We start from the raw sequence: 27,429 nt of genomic DNA, 5'->3' as shown, positions 1-27,429 counted from the left end.
TAATATTTTCCATGTGTAAATTATTATGTCTCTCCCAACTGCGCTCTGAAGAGCACAGGTTTAGTAATTTTAATAGGTTCCAATAATTTAGATGTTTTATTGAATGAAGTCTAGCAGTAAAGGATCTCTGCACGCTCTGTAGGTCAGCAATTACGCCAGCTTCAAAAGGGTCTGTTATTGTCCAATAATATTTCACTCTAGAGAGCATGTCTTGAAAAGTATCATCGTTGGTATGACATCTCTTGTTTGAGCAGTTCTTATTATCCAACCTGTCACTTTTCTGGCAGTTATGCAAGCTACTTTATTGTGTTCTTTAAAGGTAAGGTCTTCCGACATGATTACTTCTAAATCAACAACAATGTTTTTACGTTCTATGGTATAATTTGACTGCATTTCGTATGTGGTTCTAATTTTTATATTTTTTCTTAATTGCAGGAGCTGGAACTTATCCTCATTAAATATCATTATTTTATGTGGCCCAATGAAAGACCTGATTTATATCTGATTGGAGGTTTGTCCTCTATGTTGTCTACTCATGGGCGTCTGATAGCTGGGTGGACAGCACTTCGGATTCATAGTCCTGAGGTTCCGGGTTCGATCCCCGGTGGAGGAGGAAACAAATGGGGAAATGTTTCTTTCACCCTGATGTCCCTGTTACCTAGCAGTAAATAGGTAACTGGGAGTTAAACAGCTGCTACGGGCTGCTTCATGGGGGTGTGTAACAAAAAAGGAGGCCTGGTCGAGGACCGGGCCGCGGGGACGCTAAGCCCCGAAATCATCTCGAGATAACTCTCATAAAACTCCTATTGTCATCAGCAAAGGATACAGCATTATAGTTTGCGCCCTTGTCTATTTTCAACATGAGAATGAGAGAGTAATGGAGCAAGCATAGTTCCCTGGGGGACTGAACTCTTCACAGTTGATGGTCTGGATTTTTCTTTGCTGACTATTACAAACTGGGTTCTGTTAGTTAGGAAATTGTACATCCATCTTCCTATTTTATCGGCGATTCCTTTTGAATGCATTTTGTGCACAATAACACCATGGTTACATTTGTTGAAGGCTTTTGCAAAATTTGTGTATATTATGTCAGCGTTTTGCTTTTCTTCAATGGCACCTACGGCCATGTCATAGGGGTCCAGTAACTGTGATAGGCAAGAGCGCCCTGTTCTGAAACCATGTTGTCCGGGGTTATGGAGATGCTGTGATTCCATGTGTTTTGTGATCTTGCTTCTTATGGGAGCCGGTGGCTGAGCAGACAGAACACTGAATGCGTGATCCTGTGGTCCCGGGTTCGATCCCAGGTGCCGGCGACAAACAATGGGCAGAGTTTCTTTCACCCTGATGCTCCTGTTACCTAGCAGTAAATAGGTACCTGGGAGTTAGTCAGCTGTTACAGGCTGCTTCCTGGGGTTGGAGGCTTGGTCGCGGACCGGACTGCGGGGACACTAGAGCCCTGAAATCATCTCAAGATAACCACTCCTTCAAAAACTTTTATGGTGAGTGATGTTAGTGCACTCAGCCTTTAGTTTTTTGCCTCTGCTTTATTCCCTCTAAGGAGTGGTGCTCTCTCTCTCCTGTTTTTAGTATGTCAGGAATAACACACTGTTTCCTGTCATATTTGAAAATATTGAATTCTGGTATCCATATCTGTCAAAGCAGTCCTTTGTATAAGCTTCGGATAAAGATGCAAACACTGCATTCCCCTCATTTAAGAGCCCAGTTATAAATTAGCTTTTGTTTTGCATATACGGATACCTTGTATATTGATACATACGAAAGATGTTATCAAATTTGTGGAAGTATAGAGTATTTTATACGGTATTCAGGAAACTCTTCAACAGCCTAGCCATCATGTAAGATGGGTCACCCAGAATGATATAACAAGAGCATATGATATAACACCCAGAATGATATAACAAGAGCATATGATATAACACCCAGAATGATATAACAAGAGCATATGATATAACACCCAGAATGCTATAACAAGAGCATATGATATAACACCCAGAATGATATAACAAGAGCATATGATATAACACCCAGAATGCTATAACAAGAGCACATGATATAACACCCAGAATGCTATAACAAGAGCATATGATATAACACCCAGAATGATATAACAAGAGCATATGATATAACACCCAGAATGCTATAACAGGAAGATATAACAAGCACAGACAAAATAAATGGACACAACTGTTGGTTCTCTCGCGAAAGCATTCCTGGCAAGTGGCACTGGCGCCACCTACAGAAGATGGTAGAAACAGCATCAGCATTCACAAACATTTAAAGTGAGAGTTAAGATGTTTACAAGTGTCACTTTGAGGCAAATCCTAAAAGAACTACCCAGGACAGGGTTATCTTCTTTCAAATTGACTCAATGGCTAACTTCCTTGTGGTAGGTAGAATCCCACCTACCTACCATCTGTAGAGTTCCGTTCCTCATTGTGGTAGGAACTGTCTACCACAAGAAAGAAGAACTGAATCAAGAATATATGTAATTTTGATGGGAAACATTTTTTGCTGCCAGTACCAGGGAAGGGAACCCAAAACTAAATCTAAGGCAGATGATGAAGACAGCAGAAGAAACAATAACCAGCCTTCAAAACATTCATTAAATATTTTGAAGCATAGACCTTAATGCACTAACCAACTGGTCCAGAGAAATGCCGAACACTTAACTTAAAGACGAAATCAGCCACAGGCCGGCTGCAACACCTGATGCAGCTGTCTGAGCACCCAGCAGAGGGTAAAGGGGCCTCATCTTCTAGACCTGGTGTGGACTGCTCCACCACCTGGTGGCAGAGGGGAGGTTGTTGACGTGCTCCCGAGATAGTCATCAGAGCTTTGTTTTAACAGTTGGGCACTTGGCAAAACATTTCTTGGCAGGATGTTCAGAGTTTTAAGGACTCTACCCATGCAATTGAAGGAAGTTCACCTCAGTAATGGGTTGACCTTTGGTCTCCATGTAGTTGCTACCAGTCCAGCAACGAGAGGCTTGGTCGACAACCGGGCCGAGGAGACACTACGACCCGAAAACGCCTCAAGGTAACCTCAAGGTATGGTAGCCCCCATAGAGGTGAAGGGTAAGAGGTTTATAAGGACCCCTTGTTCCAAGAGGGGTCTTGGAATAAGACTTTCTTGTTCTTATCAATTCTCCCTCACAGATACCCAGTGTGGCTAGTCCATACAGTAATGGCCAATGTGTAAGGTGAAGGGATCCAATGAGGGAGCTGGCCAGACATGTTATATTACATATGTTGAGTATATATACTGTATACCATAAAACCCTGAGCTGTAATAAGCCATAATAGCTGCTAAAATCTCTCTTAATACTCTAAATATTACAAACATACCAACCTGACCAAATGAGCCTTTGCCTATTAACGAATCAATTTCATATCGATCTTCAAATTTTTCTCCCGACTTGATCATATAGTCATGGTTGTCGTCGTCGTAACCATCGTTGTAAACCTTCCGCTCCTTTTTGTGCATACTTGGACTCTGGCCCTGTGTTTGTTGGGCCCGTTTCTTTTTCTTGGCATAGTAAACCTAAAAGAGAAAGATAACATGGTAAACAACTGAAAACATCTGATCAAGGGGTGACGTGTGTAAATTATATAGATGGCACATGGTTAGTGTACCATTCAGCTATGCCTCAGTTGACACAGATACATTAAACTTTTGGTCCATTTATGCTCTTTAACTCTTTAAGAACAAATATTCTCAAACTAGGTAGTGGTTACACTCTCATAATAATAATGATAATAATAATAATAGTGTAGAAACTTACTACAATAATGTAATGCTTGCTTGAAGGTGAAGAAAAGACCCAATACCTTTGTTTAGAAAACATTGTTTACAGCAAGCTTTCATCCACAAGTTTGGTAATAACACACCAGTATTGCATCTTTTAATTCAACAACAACCACCACCACAACCACAAGAGCCGTGATGAGGGTTCGAACACATGCACTGGATGTTCCTAGATGAGCTCTAGTCAACTGCACCACGACACGGTAAAAGAATTGCAACCTGGAGAAAAGTTTCTCACCAGTTTCCTTCACGAGAACAAAAAAAAAAAAAAGACAAAGCAAGGGAACTCAGAAGCCCCTGTAGGATGTTCAGGATTGACTTAATTAAAACTACCAGTCAAGGGAATACTGAAAGATTATAATCTTGGAAGTTACCACTGACCCTGAAAACTCGGAAATAAAGAGCCCTAAGCCTCATCTGGAGCTAGAGCCTGGATACTAGTGTTTTCCCTGGTGCACTTGAAGCCGTGAAGATGGTGCCAATGAACAAACACAACAGGGCAACACAGCAGAAGCAGCCAATTTAATCCTGGACTAACTTGGGTTTAAAGCAGTATATACTCCTGCCTCTCACAATTGCTAGTCCACTATGACATGGCTTTAGATACAAGGAAGACAAGCAAAATGCTGATGTAATACTGTACACAGACTTCATTAAAACTTACAACATATGTTACAATGGTGTAATTGCAAATCAAATGGGTTTGAAATGAAAAACTAGCAAAAATAGAAAATGGTTCTTTTATTTTCCAAACAACCCAAACAACAGAACCCAAAGAGTAATAATAATCAAAGGAGTAAAACCTGGATCATCCAATATGAAAAGCTCAGTACCCAGGGTACTGTACTTGCTCCAGTACTCCTTCTCATTCTCATAATTCTCATATCGGACATAGAAAAGAACACACAAACTATAGTACCGTATTATCAAGTGCAGATAACACTAGGATTTTTACGATAGTAGAAACAGCAACAGACATGGCAAACTTCCAAACAGATGTAAACCAGGTTTAACAATGGTCTGTAAAAAAATAACATGATGTTCAAAGAAGAAAGTTCCAGCTCATGGACTATGACAAAAAATCAAACAGAAACCATATATAAAATGTAGCGAAATCCGACTATAGAAAGAAAACCAACGTTAAATGTAATGAAACACCAATTTCTGAGTGAGAACCCCCAGAAGCTTCCTGAAGATTCTATCACTGATTTAGTGTCATACTACTAGGTGACATCAGTTGCGGAGTTCTACTGGCCTACCCGGGACCACAAGCTCGAACCTAGCCCACCTCAGAGAGGTGCAGGAAGCAGTGGCTTATGAACACTTTACATTTAAAGTTAATCATAACTGCCACCACCAGGGAAGGTACCCAGAAAAGTAGGCAAAACAAAACAGACTACTGCATAGTTAAAATGAACCCGCAGCCTCAAAATTGTCAAAAGAACTCTCCCAACAATGAAAACAAACCACCAAAAATTTGTGAAACTAACACAAGCTAGTTTGCCCCACACCTCCCACTCGCCTTGGGGGAAGAGGGAGGCGGAGGAGGACCAGGCCAGGCGGACCGGGGCAGGCAGACCATCAATTCTATTCTATTCTGGTTTTGCCAGATGTTCAGGTGCTCGGACATAAGCCTCTTCACAACGATATGTCTTGGCATTTGCCTCTTTACATCCCGCTGTTCCCCGACTGCGACAAGGCCTCGACGTGGATGCCTTTTTGGCTGGACTGATTGAGATGTGGGTTTCTTTCTCTCTTTTCCCCGGTCCAGCAATTCAGGAGAGCCAGGAGATTGAAGCATCAATCTCCGAGTGCTGGAAAGTCAAGAGTCTTACAGGAGAGGTATTCTTCTGGATCCTTGGTGACAACCCAGCCTTGATTTCAGGCGCTGCTTGCCCAGTGTGAACCTGGGCTTTTTTTTTTTTGCAGATAAGCCACTTTCAGAAGGTCGGGCGAGTGACATACTTTGCTAGTTCAACCTTCTCTTTCCCTCTACACATTTGGACTTTCTAATGGGTATTTATCATCATATATATGGTGCTCAGGTAGCTGGGTTAATGGTGTCCCACCTGCGTCGCCTTCTTGACAACAGTATCCCTGGAGAGGGTTTCGGGAGTTCGTCTACTCCCCGAGCACGGCCTGAAGCCAGGCTCGACCAGTATGAAGTCTCTTGGTGTTCCTTCTGTCATTTTTTGTCCCTTCATTGTTGCTCTTCAGTTTACGGGCTATTCATGCCCATGCCACCTCATGGATGGCTTAATCTGCATCAATCAAATGCTCTTCAGCCTCTAAGTGGGTTGTTCGGTTCTGTCTGCCTTGGCTGTTTCTTGAGTGGCATCTTATGCTGAATACTGTCGCCTCTTATCATGCAGCGACAATACAATTCTCCCTGATAGGCCAATAGAACTCCGCAAATGATGGCACCTAGTAGCATGGTGCTAAATAAGTCCTAGTATTAGGGAGCCTCTAGGGGCTCCCCCTAGAAAAAGAACTGTAGAAGACCTGGAAGTAATTATGTCCGAAGGCCTTAAGTTTTAAAGTACACAACAAAGTTAACAAACAAGAGATGCCAAACCAATGATGATATTTCTAAGATCGTTGCACACAAACATCTGCATTCAAAGCAAGGTTACTGACTTGGAGAATGTGCAGAATACTTATACTGCCCAAATCCATTCAATAACATTCAAATTTCACTTGAAAAATATCAGAGGGGTTGATTTCAAATCTGCACATGGAAATAACTCCTTATGAGACCAGAAGGTATGGTAAAATGTGTAAAATAGCCCCACTGAAAGGAAGAGGCACAATCAGCATGCTGCGAGACAATATTGTAAACATTAAAGACCAAGACTTTTCAACACCTCCCTCTAAACACAAGGAAGTGTTTAGTCGACCCCTCTCGGTGTTCAAAACCAAAATTGATAAAACACCTTCAAAGGATTCATGATCAACCGGGCTGCAATTTGTATGTTAGAGTGCAAGCCGCAGCATCTAACAGACTGGTTAACCAAACCACCAATTAGGAGGTTAGATGAGTGACTGGGCTGACACTGATCCTCTAAACCAGCTATCGCTAAACTTTCGGAGCTCACGGATCACTAAATTCATAATTTTAAATCCCGCGGACCACTAATATGAATCCCGCAGTCCACCAAATAAGAAATGATAGTTATTAAAGCAAACTATTTGATGCCAAAAAAATATAACAGTTAAAGAAAATACACAGTTACATACAATACACAAATAAAATTGTCTCCCAGCCACTGGTGGTCTACGGACCACCAGTTCGCAACGGTCCGCGGACCACCAGTTGGCGACGGCTGCTCTAAACTGCCTCAAGATAACCTCATGGTAAGGTTGGTATAAAACAACATGTTTGGCAACTAACAAGGAGTTTTAAGGGTCAAGGAACTCATTGATGGCAATCAAATTTCAGTCTTACCACTCAGACCCAACAATCATGACTAAAGGCATCACTACCAATATCTATTTTTTTTAGAGAACCATTTTTGGATAGGCTTCAGAATGATGTACAGTATTTCAGATAGTGCACTGAGAAATTAAATAAAAAATGCATACGTACTAAATGAAATAGTTCAAAAAGGAACTGTCACTCCTTCACTATCTACGTGTAGTTTTCAAAGCTGTCCTCTCGTTCCTCTGAAAGCTGGTCGAGTGATTTATCAGAAGTTGGCATGATCCACAATGCAGACATACATAGACACCCATTTCTCCTGCAACTGGGAGTACAGCAACCAGTTGCACAATTGCAATGGCTCATTTTCAAGTGTGCCAGGTGCAACGTTCATATCAGATATTATGGGTAGACGTTGACTGTCCTAAACTCTCTAAATCAGTTCAAAAGTTCACTATCACTCTTCATCCGCCCATCCCCCATCCTTTGTCATAGTCTAAAACTACACCCTAAGACATTGGCATTTGTGCAAAGATATTCAGGCATAAATGATTTTACAAGGATCTGCCCGAAACGCTGCGCGTACTAGTGGCTTTACAAGAATGTAATTACTATCCAATGTATCCTCACAATCCCAATGTACCTTCTTGTATAAATAAATAAATAAATAAATAAATAAATAAATAAATAAATAAATAAATAAATAAATAAATAAATAAATAAGGACAATTTTTTTAGTATGTCATAATGCAAGTGTGTCAGAGAATGAACAAATCCACAAGGGTCATGATAAGGGTTCGAACCTAAGTCTGAGAGGATCCTAGACGTGCCTTAATCGACCTCTCAGACGTAGGTTCGAACCCTCATCACGGCCCTTGTGGATTTGTTCATTTGATGCATCATGCTATTGTGATTTGTGTGTGTGTCAGAGAACATTTGCTTTCCCACTAAACATAATACAAGGTAGCCTTCGCTTGGCTGCAGAGGTTATCGTGTCAGTGTGATTCTTTCCTGGTAAACCTTATTACCTTTTGCACATTTTTGTGCAAAGGTTGCATTGGAGAGGTTTGCACAGGTTGGATCCTGTGCAAAAGATTGCATTTGCACAGGATCCAATTTCACAAAGTTTTGAGAGGCTGATTTCCTTCCAACACCATAAATACCTGACATTGAGTCACTTCCTGTGAAATCATGAAGAAATAACACTTAGGTAAACAACACACCGCCAAGAATACACTTTACACAATTTATGTCCACTTCTGGCATGCCTCTTGACAGGCTAATCTAAAATACAGTGGTATGCCAACTGCTCTGGCATAATGAAGATGAATGAATAAGTCAGTGTCCCTCTCCATCAGCATGGTAGAATGAGCACATATACAGTAATGTTAACTGTGGCCTTACTCACGTCTACATCAGCATTCCCTTCTGCTTGAATGACTTAACAAGCCACCTTTATCAGCTCATCACTTCTTAAGCTTGTAGTAACTATATTAAGAAGCAATATACTTGCACCACACTATCATAAATGCAGATAATTAGAAGTGCCGGTTAATCCCACTTAACTTATCCCTAAGGAATTCCACTTTCCAGGAAGTTCTACTTTAATCCTAGGTCCACTAATTACAATTAATATCTCATTCCCATCCTGCAAGAAGGGAAGTTTGAGCTAGTTTTGAGCTAGAGATGGAACTTTCACAGATGACAACAAAGAAATGATCGAAATTCTGAGGAATCGGTACAAGACTGTTTTCAGCGAGCCACTAAACACATTAAAGATTGATAACCCAAATGAATTTTTCATGGATGTGATGCCAACATCAAACCATATATCAGATGTCACCCTATCCTACCACCCTACGAGGGGGCCTCGTAGCCTGGTGGATAGCGCGCAGGACTCGTAATTCTGTGGCGCGGGTTCGATTCCCGCACGAGGCAGAAACAAATGGGCAAAGTTTCTTTCACCCTGAATGCCCCTGTTACCTAGCAGTAAATAGGTACCTGGGAGTTAGTCAGCTGTCACGGGCTGCTTCCTGGGGGTGGAGGCCTGGTCGAGGACCGGGCCGCGGGGACACTAAAGCCCCGAAATCAACTCAAGATAACCTCAAGATAACTATCCCCACTGGATTTTGAAGAAGCCATAGACAGTATGCCTATGCCCTCTGAACCAGGCCCTGATTTCCTGGAACTCCATGTTCATCAAGAACTGTAACAAACCACTGTTGCAGTCCCTCCACATTCTTTGGAGGTAAAGCCTAGATACTGGTATTATCCCCAACATACTAAAACAACAGAAATAGCACCACTCCATAAAGGAGGAAATAAGGCAGAGGCAAAAATTACAGACCAATAGCACTGTCATCATTCATCATAAAAATCTTTGAGAGTGCTAAGAAATATGATCACAAAACACATGGAATCACATCATCTCCATAACCCTGGACAACATGGGGTCAGAACAGGGTGCTCTTGCCTATCACAGTTGCTGGACCAATATGACATGGCCTTAGATGCCATGGAAGACGAGCAAAACGCTGATGTAATATACTGTACAGAGATTTCTCAAAAGCCTTCGACAAATGTTACCATGGTGTTTATTGCACTCAAAATACGTGCAAAGGGAATTACTGGAAAAATAGGCAGATGGATCTACAATTTCCTGACTAATAGAACCCAGTGTGTAATAGTCAACAAAATAAAATCCGAACCATCAACCGTGAAGAACTCGAGTCCCCCAGGGTACTGTGCTTGCTCCACAACCCGTTCTCGCAAATTTAATAAGTCAATATTGACTTATTAAATATGTGCATAGGTGACATACTTAACATAATAGATACCCTTAAAAAGATTCATAGAAAACACCGACCTTACCTAACCTTGTTAGTATCTTAAGATAAGCATCTTATAGCTTCGTAATTACAATTATTACCTAACCTATAATAGGTATAGGTTAAGTAATAATTGTAATTACGAAGCAATAAGATGCTTATCTTAAGATACTAACAAGGTTAGGTAAGGTTGGTGTTTTCTATGAATCTTTTTAAGGGTTTCTATTATGTTTAGTATATCACCTATGCACGTAGTTAATAAGTCAATATTGACTTTACGAATTTGCGAGAACGGGTTGTGCTCCAATACTTTTTCTAATCCTCATATTGGATATAGACAAGGACACAATCTATGGCATTGTATCATCTTTTGCAGATGACACTAGTATTTCCAGCTCTTGCACAATGGAAAAAAATGAAAATATAAACGAAAAAGCAATGTAAAGGATTTGGGAGTACTCATGTCGGAAGACCTTACCTTTAAAGAACACAAAGAAGCTATCACAACTGCAAGAAAAAATGACAAGTTGGACAACAAGAACTTTTCAAACTAGAGATGCTTTACCCAAGACGCTAGTGCTCTCTAGGGTGGAATACAGCTGCACAATGTGTGGTCCGCAAGATAATTTTATTTGTGTATTGTATGTAACTGTGTATTTTCTTTAACTGTTATATTTAATGGCATCAAAAAGTTTGCTTTAATAACCATCATTTCTTTTCATTCCTTCCAGGTATAACAGGAACCAGGAAACAAGAAACCTACCAAAATGCTGGAAGACAGCTAATATAGTCCCAATATACAAAAAGGGTGACAGGCAAGAGGCACTGAACTACAGGCCAGTTTTCTTAACTTGTATACCATGCAAGGTGATGGAGCAGATCGTGAGGAAAAAGCTCGTAGAACATCTAGAGAGAAGGAACATTATGACACCACCAGCATAGGTTCACGGATGTAAATCGTTCCCCACAGGTTTAATCGAATTCTATACACCATAGAGAGTGGCACATTTAGTGCTTCTGTCCCTTCTTTAGTATCCATGGTGAGATTCTTTCAGGCCCAACAGCCTTTGCCACATTCAGCTCCAATAGATTCCTTTTGATCTTATCACTGGTGAGCTCAAATTCCTCCAAGGTTGCTTGGTTTACTGCCTCCTCTCTCAGTACAGGGATTTCTCCTTGCACTATTGTGAAGACCTGGAATCTCTTGTCGAGTTCTTCATGCGCACCTCCTTGTCATTCCTTGTTTATCTGTTCTCTTTTTAAGTCTTATCACTTGTTTCTTCACTGCTGTTTTCCTCTTTATGTGGCTGTGGAGCAGCTTTGGTTGGGTCTTGGCTTTCCTTGCAATGTCATTTTCATACTGTGTGTGTGGTTCGCTGGTGGCTGAGTGGACAGCAAGCTGGGCACGTAATCCTGTGGACAGGGGTTCGATTCCCGGCACCAGCGAGAAACAAAATGGGCAGTTTCTTTCACCCTGATGCACCTGTTACCTAGCAGTAAATAGGTACCTGGGAGTTAGACAGCTGTTACCGGCTGCTTCCTGGGTGTGTTAGTAGTTAGTAACAGTTGATTGATTCACAGTTAAGAGGCGGGACGAAAAAGCAAAGCTCAATCCCTGCAAGCAAAACAAGGTGAATACTCATTCCTGCAATCTGGTATCTCCCTCTGCTCTCTGGTGGTTCTGTTATTTCTGTAGTTTTTACATACCTGGTTGATGGGGTTCTGGGAGTTCTTCTACTCCCCAAGTAAAAGTACATGTACATGTTCTTGTACTTATTGCTTTGTCTCCTTACACGTCTGATTGAACCATGGATTCTTCTGTTGCTTTTCATTTTTCTCCTTTTGGGCTGGGATAAACTTGTCTGCAGCTTCCTGGCACTTCTGGGTGATGTAGTCCATCATATCTTGTACCGTCTTTTCTCCGTGTTTTATTTTCCATGGCATTCCGATTAGAAAGTTCATCTTATCATAGTTTCCTCTTTGGTAAGCCAGCCTTTTCCTATCTGACCCCTTCCTTGGATAGGTTATCCCTACTTCCACCAGATACTCAAATGTCAGTATGCTGTGGTCACTCACTCACATGGAGGGGGGGGGGGGGCTTCTAATTTGCCTTTCCCTTTGTCTGACTCGTTCAGGGCAAATATTAGGTAGAGTCTAGCTAGTTCATCGTTGCCTCTCATTCTTGTGGGTCCCTCGACACGTTGGCTCAGTTTGATTGCCATGTCCAATAGTTCAGCTCTACGTGTATCTGCACCGCCACGTGGTTCTCCATTCTCTCAGTTTGTCTTTCTGTGGTTAAAGTTGCCCATGATTGAAAGTGGATCCATTCCTGCATGCAACTGAAGCCATTTTCTCAAAACTCCAGTCTGGATCTTTTATCATTTAATGGAGGGTTATAAATTACTGCAATTATCATCTTAGGTCCTTCCATAGTTGTTCAGTATAGATGCTTGAGAGATGCCGCAGAACACCCATTGACATTCACCAGCAACAATGTAACACTCGACGAGTCCAGTTCCTACCCTCACAAAATGCTTCAGCCTCGCTACAGAGCAGACAGCCAGATTCTGGCTGCATCGAGCTTACACTCTCTCTAGTCCCCGCATTCGAGCTCTCCAACCCCGCCCACATTAAGAGCTCCATGCTCTACGCTCTCACCCCACATCAGAGTTCTCTACCTCTGGCCTTGATCGAGCTCTCTGCCACGCTCCAGGTGTCGTCTCACCTATCACAACACGTCATTACATCTCCAATAACCCAACTGCTGTAACCATGATTATATCAAAATATAAAAAAGTAACTAAAGTCTTTGAGTCTTATCACCCAAACCTGTAAACTTATGTTACAAGCTCATTAGTTGTTGCTTGTTACGTATCCTTGAAAGGAATTCTTCAAACTTGGTTTGAAGAAATTCAAATTCACCATCACCCTGTTTGCTTCAAACTTGGTTTCACTGGTGAAGTTCACAACTGAATAACAGATGCGTTGTTCCAGTTCTGGTATGTATTACTTTCACCAGGGAACGTCTTCCATACCCATTTGTGGATTTGTTCATTTGATATACTGCATCACGCTATTGTGATTTCTGTGTGTAATGTCTCAAGATGTTTCTGTCCTCAAAAAGTGATGACAGGTATAAGCTCATATCTCATCACCACCTCCAGAGACAGAGAATCTTGTTCTGGAAACTAAAAGGATTTGTTGGAACATTAAGCCAAGATCAACGACTCTGTCAAGAACAACCGTCACAACAGATGAATTGTCTCGAGTATTGGGTTTGTCTTTCCTTTACAAAGAAGAAAATGTAACCTTGAAACACCATAAATGGTTGTATATAATACTGTATATTCATTGAAACAAGCAGTGGGTTTACACAGGATTTTGGCAGCACCAGGCTGTCAATACTTGCTATTTCAAAAATCACACCCCACAAGTAATTACCTAAGTGTAATTACCTAAGTGTAGTTACAGGATGAAGAGCTACGCTCGTGGTGTCCCGTCTTCCCAGCACTCTTTGTCATATAACGCTTTGAAACTACTAACGGTCTTGGCCTCCACCACCTTCTCACTTAACTTGTTCCAACCGTCTACCACTCTATTTGCGAAGGTGAATTTTCTATATTTCTTCGGCATCTGTGTTTAGCTAGTTTAAATCTATGACCTCTTGTTCTTGAAGTGCCAGGTCTCAGGAAATCTTCCCTGTCGATTTTATCAATTCCTGTTACTATTTTGTATGTAGTGATCATATCACCTCTTTTTCTTCTGTCTTCTAGTTTTGGCATATTTAATGCTTAAAGTGTTAATGTTCACATGTTGGGCAGAGGTCAGGTCGTGTCTAGTGACCTCGCTCTCTGCTAAGCTCATAACTGCACAAGGTTGGCTGTGTTCCTTCCAGCCAACAAGCCGCTGTCTAGTGGTAAGAAGATAGCCAGAGACTATCTTCTAATAAGCAGGGCTCGACTCTTGGCTCCACCTTATATACTCAAGCAGTTGTACATTAGAATAGATAGAGTGTCCTCACTCTACACTGAGGATTCCCGTCTGTAGGCCAGCTACTACACAGGCCTGCAGGCTGCTTCCTGGGGGGTGTGTAACAAAAAGGAGACCTGTCGAGGACTGGGCCTCGGAGATGCTAATCCCCGAAATCATCTCATGATAACCTCAAGATAGCCTCTCCCAGCCTGTGGAGAGCCTTGTCTGTCTGCCATACCCCCTCCCCTACTCTAACCAGCTTATACTCTGAGACCTGGGTGAGTGTGATTGTAAGGTGATGTACTTTGTGTTTCCTGAATTATATACATGTTCTCATATTCCCAGGGACAGTCAGTCATATTTTGCTCTCAATTTCTTGTGTAGTGACTCTGATTCGGAATGATTGTTGATTATAATAAAGTCACAAAATATAATTACCCATCATGAATATACTGTATATAATAAATGAATAATCTCTCTAAACTTTTTAATTATTTTAAATCTGATAACCTAAGACCTCTGGTTCGTTTCTTGACTAATGATAAAGTGAAAGCTTAGAGTGAAGAACACTCAGACATTTACTTATTAAGATTGAATTGTGGAAAATAACTGTTTTGAATCCTTACAGTTGTTACTTGTTAACGTCCATTAATATACCAAACTGTTTAAGAAGAGACGCGTTCCATTCTTGTCTTGTAATCATTCTGAATAAATAGTGGCAGCTCTACCTTTCTATCTACTTTATCCATCCAAACCCTACTTCTATTCTACTCATACTCTTCTCCACCTTCTCTGTCCTTCTTAATAAGTCATCCCATTTTGTCTGTTTCAAAACGTTCTGTTTCACCTGACTACTCTTCCTCACTCTTCACCTTACTCGTCCTCTGCCTCTTCATTGTATGATTCATTACAAGCTGTCCAATCACTGTCAATGATGTTCCTTCCACCTGATTCACATTCATGTACATTAATGTCTTCTGCTTCCCTCATACCATTCGTGATATTTCCCATTGAGGTTTCTGAAGACAAAGCGAAGAATGGGATAGCAAACCGGAGGGAAAGTGACCAAGTGAACTCTTTGAAAGTATCCAAAACAGCTTGAAGGAACAAAACAAGCAATGTACAAGCATGCTATTCCATGCCGCCAGACCATAGTGAACAACTTGGGAACAGTATCCATGGCTGTGGCAGCAGACAACAAGGACAAAAAATGAGGAATCCGTAGCCAAAGCCGAGATTGACATGCAACTGCCCAAGAACGCCTGCACCACACAGAATAGGAGAATCTCTACAAACTGGGTGCACACCTTAATTTCCATTGCCTTAAAAACCAAAGGTAATTTTTAAGCACTTACACGTGGAGCTGCCAAGTCCCAACAGAGAACAACTGACTGCCGCGAAAGAGGATCCCTCGAAAAAAAAAAAAAACTGAAAAATGGGGGCTACATCTTTCAAGTCAAGTGTCTGCTTATGACAAAACATCTGCTACTTGTCAAAGTAAAATGAGGCATTGCCTGCCAGCCAAGACAAAAGCCAGGACCCCATACCACAGTTATAAGGCAAAAAACAACCAATTCTCAAAACAGTTCATGGTCTTCTAATGCACTTCATTCCATACCTGCTGCAGGAACCTGGCAAATCTGCTTGAACCTCATTGGGATTCAGAAACGCACCCGCTTAGGAGCAGAGGAGGTATTCAGCACATCCCAAAGAAATACTGGGAATGATGTTGACCAATCCACACACTAGAAAATGAAGGGACGACGACGTTTTGGTCCGTCCTGGACCATTCTCAAGTCGATTGTGGGAATCATCCAGGACGGACTGATTGTGTCAATGGTCCACAATCGACTTGAGAATGGTCCAGGACAGACCGAAACGTCGTCGTCCCTTCATTTTCTAGTGTGTGGATTGGTCAACATACTTCAGCCACGTTACTGTGACTCATCGCCTGCTACTGGGAATGAGGAGGGGAATAGAAGGCTCTGCCATACCCATTAAAACTCCAAGCAGAATTGCCCCTAAAGGCCATTCCCTGCAGATGGCCACCTCTGCCAAAGGTCCCTTAGGATCCTGTAAATAGGGAAAAGGATGGGAAGTCAGATCACCCAAGGCTCAGTCTCTTGATCTCTTGATGGCCTAAGCAGAGGTGGCTAAGGAGATCATCATATATTTGGCACACTTACCGAATACAAGATGTTCAATATTCTCCTCATAAAACAATGGAAGATTGATCATACTAACCAATACAGCCAAGAACACCAGAAGCCAGAACCACAATGCACAATCTTGCAGAAGCCTGATAAACCACTACTTGAGAGCATAGCTTCGCCAAAGCAGAAGTTTAACACCAGCCAATAGCACATACTGTACTTGAAAGAACTCCTGAACTTAACAAGCAGTCAGGCAGTATGACAGGCAGGAGGATTGGCTATCAGTGTCCAAAAACACTGAATCGCACCATAAAAACTGCACACTTCATTGTAAGGCACAGAGGTAGATATCTGAAGCATACCTGAAGAGCATACCTGGAGAGGGTTCTGGGAGTTCTTCTACTCCCCGAGCCCAGCCTGAGACCAGGCTCCACAATCATCCACAACCTCAACCAGGTTGTGGAACAACCAGGCTCCTCAAAAAAATCATAACAGCCGGCTTAAACACAAAAGACCTACAAATCCTCCAACCAGTGGTGAGGAATACAGGCCACGTGAATCACCCCACTGACTAGTAGAAGGCCAGACACAGGAAAAGCATCTCAGCTGAACAAACACTTACCTCTGACCTCAACACATCAGGTCAGAGGTCAGAGGTTGTGTGAGTGGAGTTGTGACTCCACTCGCACAACTCAAGCGCATCCTTGGTTAAACACAGACTACAGAACCGGGTGCATACAGTCACACAGCTAACTACTATCACCACATCAAAATGCTTTGAATCATAAAGTAAATCCAAGCACTATCTGGAAGTGAAAGGGCTTGAGAGGAGTCAACATGGAAAGGTAAAAACCACAACCCCAGCAGAGAAAATAATTCTGGAGGAGCAAGGAAGATTATCTCAAGATGATTTCAGGGCTTAGCGTCCCAACCAGGCCTCTTTTTTGTTGCACATCCCCAGGAAGCAGCCCGTAGCAGCTGTCTAACTCCCAGGTACCTATTTACTGTTAGATGAACAGGTGCATCAGGGTGAAAAACTCATATTTTTTTTTCCTCGTCTGCCGATTATTGAACCCAGAACCTTAGGACTACAAATCGTGAGTGTTGTTCACTCAACCTTCAAGCCCCCCCCTAACAAGGGAGAGAGAAGCTGGCTACCAGGGAAGGGAACCATGGCATGCATCCAGTGAAAACATTCACAAACACAGCACACAAAGGTGGAAGGCACAAAAGACAAATGTGAAGCAGGAAACGGTACAAAAACCAACCAATGGCCTGCACAGAAGAAAGTATTCCATAGATAGATAATACGTCAAGAGAGAACTTGATAAGCACCTCCAAAGGATACCTGATCAACCAGGCTGTGACTCATACGTCAGGCTGCGAGCAGCTGTGTCCAACAGCCTGGTTGACCAGTCCAGCAATGTGGAGGCCTGGTCAACGACCGGACCACGGAGAATACGCTAAGCCCCGAAACCATCTCAAGGTAACCTCAAGGTATGGCACTTTTTATTTAAAAGTGGACTCAGCAAAGAGGTAAAAGTGAATAAGGTGGCTGGCTAGATGGCAGAAACTCCAGGCAAACTGGTCTTACAGTACTTGACATTTACATACGTACTGTATATAAAATGAAAACATTAAAAAAAATTATTCCTAACAAGTTGCACAAAGGTGCCAAGCTACTAAGGCTAAATATTAACTCGATCTAAGATGCAATTCCCAGGAGACATCTGAAACTTTAGATAAACGCCTTTAAGTAGACGTTGCAAGTTCCAAGTTAGGATGCCACTCTAATCACAAATGTTATAACACATGCTGCCTCAAAACACACACACACACACATGCATAAAGAAAATAAAAAAAAAAAAAATATCAAGATAGACAGGCAATGCCAACCTCATTTATGTGCTTATAAGTTTTGATGAGATCGACTGACAGTTTCCGTAAAGGGCCCTGTGCTGGGTCGCGGTACCTCCGCTCAGCTGGAGAGCGGTGGAGGGCCTGTAATGGAACTGACTTATAGGCACCTCCACCGCCAACTGCTATTTGACTTCCACCAACCGAGCCTGAAAAAAACAAAAATAATAATAATAATTATAATAATCCAAATTATAAGAATACTCCTAAAATACACTAGAATACTAGTACAGTATATACTAGTAGTATACAAGAATAATAGATGGGACACCACGAGTGAAACTCGCATTCTGTAACTACAATTAGGTATTTACGTAATTGCATTCAGAAGGCAGCTATATAATATAATGTACATACATAAATACATGCATACAGTATATTTATATATATACAGTATATACACACATGAATCATACCTGGAGTGGGTTTCGGGAGTTCTTCTACTCCTCCCGTGCCCGGCCTGGAGCCAGGCTCGTCTTAAGATAACTACAGTAAGTCCAACAGGCAGTTTCTTGGAGCAGCCCGCAGGCCCACATATCCACTTCAACTCGGTTGGTCTGGCACTTCTTGCAAGAAGTTATTTATTTCTAATGCTTGCTAGGAGAGTATTGAACAGCCATGAACCTCTGATGTTCAGACCATGTTCTCTGATTGTGCCTATAGCACCTCTACTCCTTACTGGTTCTATTCTTCATTTCCTCCCATATCTTTTGCTGCAGTTTGTTGTTATTCTACTGTGCAAATTTGGGACCTGGTTCTTTTCCATGTATACATTATTTGATACGATTCATGTCTTTTCCAAAGAGTACACTTTGAGAACTTTGAGACGGTCCCAATAATTTAGATGTTTTATTGTTTGTATATAAAGTATATACAGTACAGTATTAATGATAATTACACAATTTGAAGATCCCTAAATTCAGACTTTGAAATCCTACAAAAATTAATGAATTTATAACAAATCAATGTTGAATCAATGTTGAATGATTTTACAATCATTTCAAAAAAATGCAGAATTAAAAAAGGTAATAGAGAAACAGTTGAGTATAAATAAGTACTGTTAAGCCGTAAAGATAACATTCAAGTGCAACACATTAGAAAAACGTTAGAAGGGAGACTTTTTGGTCTATAGCAGAACCCGCTATTAATCCTCTGTGGGCATTTTACACTTTTACATTTTACTGAAAACCTGATGACCTTGTCAGGATAGATGATGACAATTGCAGATGAGGAGTCACAATAACGTGGCTGGAAAATGTTGACCAAACCACACAATAGAAAGTGAAGAGAGGACAATGTTTCGGTCTGTCCTGGACCTGGGCCACAATCAAGTCGATTGTGGTCCAGGATGATCGACTTGATAATGGTCCAGGACGGACCGAAACATTGTCATCGTCTTCACTTTCTAGTGTGTGGTTTGGTCAACATGATGACAATTCATTCCAATATATACAAAAAATTTCATGTTGTGTTCATGAAAATTATGAAACACAACAAAAACACCTTTTACCATCTGCCCACAAGACAAATTTTTTATGTTAACACTTTCACCCGGGCATGACGCAGCATTGCATCATCCATTTACTGTCGGTAATGCCGGGGATGATGCAGCATTGCGTCATCCACTTTAAATCGCCAAAAATCAGGTTTTTATCCGATTTTTGGGGACTGGTTTTAAAATGTGCACCGATGTCTTCCCATTTTCTATGTTGAGCCTCGTGGCCCTCAGGTGGCTTGGCATACGCCGTGGGCCCATTGTTTTCGCTCCACTGTTGTGACCAATGTTGCCTCCCCTCGCATCTCAAACGTGTGAACATTTCGGCTATTTTCCGTGGCTATATTTCTTACTGCGGCTTTAGAAACTATCTACGCTTACTCCACGATGGATAGTGATCATGAACAAGGCCCTTCCAGGAAGAAAATTGCGAAAGAAAGGCTTGAAAAGGGCGGGAATTGGGAGTGTAGCTGGAAGGCGTCTGAGCGCTCACTTGTGGCTAACGCGTGGCCCGTCTTCAACTCATCGGCGGTTGGAGCGTGACCAGGTTTTTAATTTTATATGCTAATGTTCCTCTAGAGAATTCTATTGCGAACCCATTGAGACCAAAATGAAAGACCTAGGACGAAAATTGACGTGACCAGAGTGAAAATAGTGAAAACATTTTATTGCGTTTGCGCGCTCCTGGGTAACTCGTTCGCACTTTCTCAGTTTGCTGCAGGTAATTAGCAGGGCTTTTGGAGTTTATATGCATTTAGTGCTCTAGAGAATTCTATTGCGAACACAATGATACAAAATTTAATCTCGTAGGACGAGAATTAAGGTGACAAAGTTGAAGAGAGTATACACTTTTCAGAATTTACGTGCGCTCCCGTGACACCCTGGGTCCCATATCGCACAGTTGAGGGGTGGCGCGCGGAGTGCGCGAAAGTGTTAACATACCAATAGATTACAGATGTACACGAACACACATTTTTACTCTATGCATGTACAGGCAGTCCTCAACTTACAAACGGAATGTGTTTAACCACTGTGCTGCGCCAACCGAGAAATCTCGTTCTGAGAGTTGTACTATTTTTTTTTTAATTAGGCTATATTTTAATGTTTATTAATATTTTCATCACTCTTTGTGTTTTGAAATGAAAATGGTTGAGTTTGGAAACATTTTGATCTGAAACAACTTTACCTGAACATATATAAAAACAACAAAAATATGTCCTTAACAATTGCACTATGAAGTTTTTGCCAAAAACAGGTGCAGTGCAGGGGTTAAAGAAGTCAATTTCCAATGTCACAATGTTATAAATTGGTAAAAAAACTGTAATCTTGCAAAGCTATGTAAAACAGTATTTTAAATAAAACGTGTTCTCTTTACTGATGTCATCTGCAATTCTGTCAGATAAACATTTCTGAACATATTTTTCTAAAAACATTTCAGTACTGTACAGATGACCACATGTTTCTGGACACTACTTACCCAGATATGAGAGTTGTTCATTTTATTGTCTGTCTAAATAAAATTAGTGATAAAGTAGTGAGGCAAGTGGGGCAGTCCAAATAAAAATATGCAATAAAGTGGATGGGTCTAGTTTGCCCCGTGATTATACTGGGAGCAACCTACCCACGTGACGTCATAAGTCCATGGCTGATTGTTTTGATTTGTCACAAGGCATTGGAGCACTATTCCCATGATTTTGTCATAAATATCCACAAAATTTATGAACGCCCTTGCTCAATGCATGTATTTTGTCAATAAAAGCTACTACAAGTGAGGAAAGAGAAAGAGATCCCTGTTGGCATTTAACAAGAAAGTTGAACTAAGATAGCCTAAGAAAGTTTACATAAGAAGGTGGAGAATGGGATCTCAAGAAGTGTTGATAGCACTGAATATCAAATGAGCAAGACAGCACATTCAGATATTAAGGCTAAATCTACAATCTTTGACAATTTTTATAGGAGTGAAAGTGATGAAGCAATACGTAACAGATAGGCAGCGACGAGAGCCGAGGTGAAAGCAGTGATGCAGTGAGGAAGTGGGTACAAGCACTGAGGGTATCTCATCACCAGTAATCTCCTGCTTGATACCTGCTTGATGGGATTCTTTTAGTTCTTCTCCACTTCAGTCAACTTAATACCATAAACATTTACCACTTCTACTACCTATATAACTATGAACCATCTGGATGGTACTTGGATGAAGTTCTGGAAGTCCTTCTATTCCCCAAGCCCAGCCCAAGGCCAGGCTCGACTTTTTAGAGCTTGGCCCAACAGGCTGTTGCTTGGAGTTGCCTGCAGGCCCACATGTCCACCAGCCCGGTTGGTCCAGTACTTCTTGAAGAAAACAATCTAGTTTTCTCTTGAAGATGTCCACGGCTGTTACCACAATATTTCTTATACTGTACTCGCTGGGAGGATGTTGCATAACTGTAGACCTCTGATGCTTATACATTGTTCTCCGATTGTGCCTATGGCACCCCTTTCTCTTCACTTGTTCTATTATGCATTTTCTTCCATGTCGTTCACTCTAGTATGTTGATATTTTTCTGTGTAGATTTGATACCTGGCCCTCCAGCATTTTCCATGTGTATATTATTTGATATCTTTCTCGTCTCCTTTCTAGTGAGTACATTTTGAGAGTTTCAAGATGATCCCAATAATTTAGGTGCTTTATCGTGTCTATGCATGCCGTATATGTTCTCTGTATTCCCTATATTTCAGCAATCTCTCCTGCTCTGAAGGGGAAAGTGGTACCGAGCAGTACTCAAGATGGGACAGCACAAGTGATTTGAATAGTACAACCATTGTGATGGGATCCCTGGATTTGAAAGCTCTCATAATCCATCTATAATTTTTCTGGTTGACGCATTATTTGCTTAGTTATGCTCCCTAAACTTTAGGTCACCGGATATCATTATTCCCAAATCCTTGACATGCTGCTTTCCTACTATGGGCAGATTTGATTGCATTTTGTACCCTATATCATTAAGGTTCTCATTTATATCGTACCCAAGTACCTGGAATTTATCACTGTTAAACATCATGTTATTTTCTGCTGCCCAGTCAAAAACTTTATTAACATCTGCTTGTAGTTTTTCAATGTCTTCAGATATTCAATGGGCTCTCGTTCTGTTAATGCGTAAGTCCACAAAAATGACCAACTTTTACCCTTTGTTAAATCACTTCTATTGCCTGTAGGAGTGTGAAATTTGACATACCAGGACAACTTTTGGTGTAGAATAACGTAGTGTAATCGAAAAAGCAGTATGGGTGGCCATTCAGCTATCCATCCATGCTAAAATCACTGCCGAATTTTGTCGCAAGAAATTTGGACCCCAATTTGAAGACCACTTGCTCATCACCAAAAGGTCTAAACGCCATGATCTTTTGCAATGATTTATTACAAGCACAATATTATGCAGTGATGCAATAGCAACTCTGTTGTATCCAAATGTCCAGAGGTGGCCCACTTGAAAGTTGGCCAAAAAAAAATTTGTGCAAAACTAGCCAACTTTCAAGGCAAAAATCTCAATATGCGTCATTCCCAATTTGGTTTTGAATGACACCATTGGATAGAGCAGATTTTTCTGTACAAGAGTAACTTTTATTTAGGTTGGGATCTGAATTCCTATTTCAGCCAGCGGACTTTGAAAATGACATACCTTGGTGCAATATTGAAAAAATCAAATTATGATTCTCCATCTTCTTTGTGCACTGACCATGACTGCTAGCAAATTGATATCCAAACTGATTGGAAAAATTTTAAGCTTCATTGGGTAAAACATTTTTGGGTGGAATTCAAAATTATTATTAAACAATCAGTGCTATTTTAGGTTCCTGTTATATATTTATCTTTACATCTTTGTAGTATCGTGTCAGCAGGCCAAACATTGCTGTTTACTTATTTGTGTATTTACTTGCAATAAATACACAAATAAATAAAAAAGCAATATTAATATTAATGTATTACATGTCTCACTTGAAATTACTGTATTCAGTTAGTTAAATAATTTGATTTGAATTCGATTACAGATACATCATGAATCAGGATTCCATTGGTTTATTGCCATGTGCTTTTGCTAGCCATGAGCATGGCTCTTCTGAATGTCACTAGACAACCTACACTCCCAACAAAGGCTTGAAGTTTCTAAAACAGTATAGTGCAGAATATCAAAAACTGATACTTAAGCGAAGTGAACTGAACTGGGATGGAGAATCTCAAGTGTGCCTCCATCATGAAGCTTTGCTGTTGATGAAATTTGAATTTTTACAAAAAACTTGCTGCAATCCCTTCAAGAAGAAATGCCGTGTGAAGCGAAAAGATTTGCAACCAATCACAGTAGCTACTGCAGAGAAAATGTCAGATATGCTGAGAGTCAGTATTAAGCCTGGCCAAAAGTTGTGCACATCATGCAGAAAGAATTCGACAGTAAGCAGGTGAGCAGTCCAGCTCTACTGACTCTGATGGCCCGCTGATAATATGGAAATCTGTGAAAGTGTAAACACAAGTTTATCAGTATTAGGCATCTCACCTATTAATATCAACCAGTTAGTGCAAGGGATAAGCATGGTTATGCAAAGCGTAAGATTAGCCAAGCACAGGAAATAATTGCCGAGTAGATTGCTGCAATTGGAAATATTGATTGACAAAACCTGTTGGTACCAAGCTCTAGCCAACAATGCACAAATTGCCAAGACTTCAATAAACTCACTGAAGAAATGAAGCTAAAATTCCATGTAGCAAAGCACCAAGAAAAAATACAAATCCTAACCTCGTGCCACAAAGCTGGTCATCAAAAAGACAATGGAGCAATTCAAGGTTTCAGAATACATGGTTCGCGAAGCTAGGAAGCTGAAAGAAGACAGGGAATACTAGCAATTCCTAAGAAAATTTAGGGCAAGTCAGTTCCCAAGGAAGTGAAGGAAAGGGAACTACAGCTTTTTAAGGGTGAAGAATTTAGTCGAATGTGTCCCGGAAAGAAAAAAAAGTCATGATCAGTGCACAAAGAAGATGGAGAATCATAATTTGATTTTTTCAATATTGCACCAGGGTATGTCATTTTCAGAGTCCTCTGGCTGAACAAGGAATTCAGATCCCAACCTAAATAAAAGTTACTCTTGTATAGAAAAATCTGCTAAATCTAATGGTGTCATTCAAAACCAAATTGGAAATGATGCATATTGAGATTTTTGCCTTTAAAGTTGGCTAGTTTTGCACAAAAATTTTTTTTTGCCAACTTTCAAGTGGGCCACCTCTTGTTATACATCGTTGCAAAAGATCATGGTGTTTAGACCTTTGGTGATGAGTAAGTGGTCTTCAAATTGGGGTCCAAATTTCTCACAACAAAATTTGGCAGTTATTTTACAGCATGGATGGATAGCTGAATGGCCACCCATACAGTTTTTTCGATTACACTACGTTATTCTACACCAAAAGTTGTCCTGTTATGTCAAATTTATCTTTATATATCATATAAATACATTGCCCATTAGCAATATTTCTTATGTCTCTTTGTACAAAAAGCTGACAACCCCTTTCTTATTTTAATAGTTTTTTTATTTTATATTTTTTCTCTCCTTTGCTTCTATGCGGATTTTGTTGGGACTTATATATCGTGGAGAATGCATATCCGGCACTAAGCATGTGAAGTTGGACCAAAATCGGTCAATGTTAATCAGCAACAGGTGGCAGAAGTTGTGTGACTTTTTTTGGCAGATTTATTTACAGATTCAAACTATTCTCTTTTCTCTTCATCTATTTAGGTTGTATTGATGAATGAGGACCAGATGAGGACCTTATCACTTATACAGTTTAGGGGCAATAAAGTTGCTGCAATATATATAGTACTGTATATATATGTTTCGTTATAAGAACATAAGAATAAAGGTAACTGCAGAAGGCCGATTGTCCCATACAAGGCAGCTCTTATTTATATCCACCCAATTTCATTTATATACATGTCTAATCTAACATTAGACAGTTAACACTTTTCTGAGAACTTCACTTGGATTTACGGGCGGTTTAGTTAAGCGCTTGTCGGATCACGACGTAAATTTACGGTCCGTGTTATAGTGGGTATATACTACTCGATCGACTTGGGGTTTGTATAAATATGTTTGCCATTAAATTTTCGTTTTCTCTAATAGGCACAGTGCCTATTTGAGAAAACGGCAATGTATTGTAACTTAGAGGAGAGACTATCGAGTTGGTGACACACCGAGGGTAATCGCCCACTCCACACACTCTTGTGTTGGCCGCGATCATGATTCTACATTTATATGCATATGTCTGTGTAGAGAATTTTATTCCAAATACTATACAAACAAAAAAAACGGTGTGAAACAAGTATAAACTTGAAAAACATGAGCAAAGTAAAAACTTTTTACGCTCACGGGTACAAACACGCATAAGATTTTATTCGCCGCAAATTTATTTGACGCTCTGTTGGCCAATTCTACCCATGTTCTTATAGAACTTTCTATTGCGAACACATTGCTATAAAAATGAAATATGTAGCTCCAGAAATAATGTCAGGACAGTGAAATAAGTATAAACTTTCAAAGCGCTGCATCACAACAGTGTCGCTGCTGAAATCACGGCTAACGCTTCGCCCAGTTCCCACACTCGTGCGGAACATAATTAGACATTGATAGGCATATGTCTGGGTGGGGAATTTTATTGCGAGTTCAGTGATATCAAAATAAGTGCTGTAGGATGACTGTGAGGCTGGCAACAAACGAAAGAGTATGAACATTTACTTCCTGTTTGGGTGTCACGGAGAGTCATCTTCGTGTTTATTTACTTCGTGGTGGGATAGCAAATGCTTTGGTGACATTTTATGCATATGATCTTGTAGAGAATTTTATTGCCAACGCATTGATACCAAAATGAAAAACGTAGCTAGAGAATTGATGTTAGGAGCGTGAAAAGATTACACACTTTTTTGTGTTTACGCTTGAGCGCCCAGAACGCAGTGCGCACAGGCGCTTTTTTTTTTCACGAGTGCCGCGCGCACTAAAGTGTTATGGGGCCCAGTGTCTGTTTTACAGTTATCCCCAACATATCCTTATACTGTATTCTGTGTTTTAGGGGGTTATTTTTCTTGACTTCATTTCAACGCATATTGAACTACAACTTTCACATACTCGAGTACAAATGCCAAGCAATGTTTATCAAAACATACAAGAAAATTCATTAATTAGAACTACCCATATTCATTGTCATTAACTTCAACTTCAATTATCTCTAAAACAGGAATTTCAGCTTGGAAACCTGATAAAAAATTCAGTTTCTGACCAATTCTCACCATTTTTACATACAGTATTATGTGCAAAGTTCTTAGTTCTAAGGTCTCATTAACTTTGTTTAGTCATAAAGCCATAACGTTTGGTTATAAATTTTTTACAAATAAATTTGGCGCACATTTGGATGGCCACATTGAAAAAATGTTTTAAAGTAAACTATACTCTCAAACAATATTTTATAAATAAAACATGAACGTTATATGCCATTCCGAGACCAACTGCTAATAAAAACACCAATTAGAGACATTTTAAGATTTTTAAATAATTTGAAATTGTGAATTTTTTCTTTTTCATTTTTTTTGTTACCATTATTTCTGTTCATAGTATTATGTTGATCCATTAGAAAAAGTTGGAACATTTACCATAAATACATTATTCAGAAAAAATTTAGTGTGTTTGAGGAAGTTTCGGTGCATCCTCACTGTGCCCCTTAAAACTCTTTGTTTAGCTAATGTTTACACAGTTTTAATGCACAAATATGTAATTTTAAAACACTGATTGTAATCATGATATATATGT

At 40.4% G+C, this 27,429-nt stretch overlaps 1 protein-coding gene across 1 annotated transcript in view; it reads right to left on the bottom strand.

Moving 5' to 3' along the window:
• LOC138371206 (dual specificity tyrosine-phosphorylation-regulated kinase 1B-like) overlaps positions 1–26,915 on the bottom strand; it is an 80,346-nt gene extending 53,431 nt beyond the window's left edge. Inside the window, exons 1-5 of the mRNA XM_069336045.1 lie at positions 26,815–26,915; positions 24,066–24,093; positions 23,268–23,352; positions 18,093–18,262; positions 3,370–3,561 (exon numbers count right to left, since the gene is read on the bottom strand). Of these exons, the coding sequence (XP_069192146.1) occupies positions 3,370–3,561; positions 18,093–18,262; positions 23,268–23,352; positions 24,066–24,093; positions 26,815–26,915 (576 nt within the window). The remainder of the gene's footprint in view (positions 1–3,369; positions 3,562–18,092; positions 18,263–23,267; positions 23,353–24,065; positions 24,094–26,814) is intronic.
• Between the last annotated feature and the right edge of the window lie 514 nt (positions 26,916–27,429).

The sequence above is a fragment of the Procambarus clarkii genome, chromosome 4 (genome assembly GCF_040958095.1).
Source record: "Procambarus clarkii isolate CNS0578487 chromosome 4, FALCON_Pclarkii_2.0, whole genome shotgun sequence".
Taxonomy (NCBI): Eukaryota; Metazoa; Arthropoda; class Malacostraca; order Decapoda; family Cambaridae; genus Procambarus; species Procambarus clarkii.
This window is presented reverse-complemented; position numbering and strand designations above follow the sequence as displayed.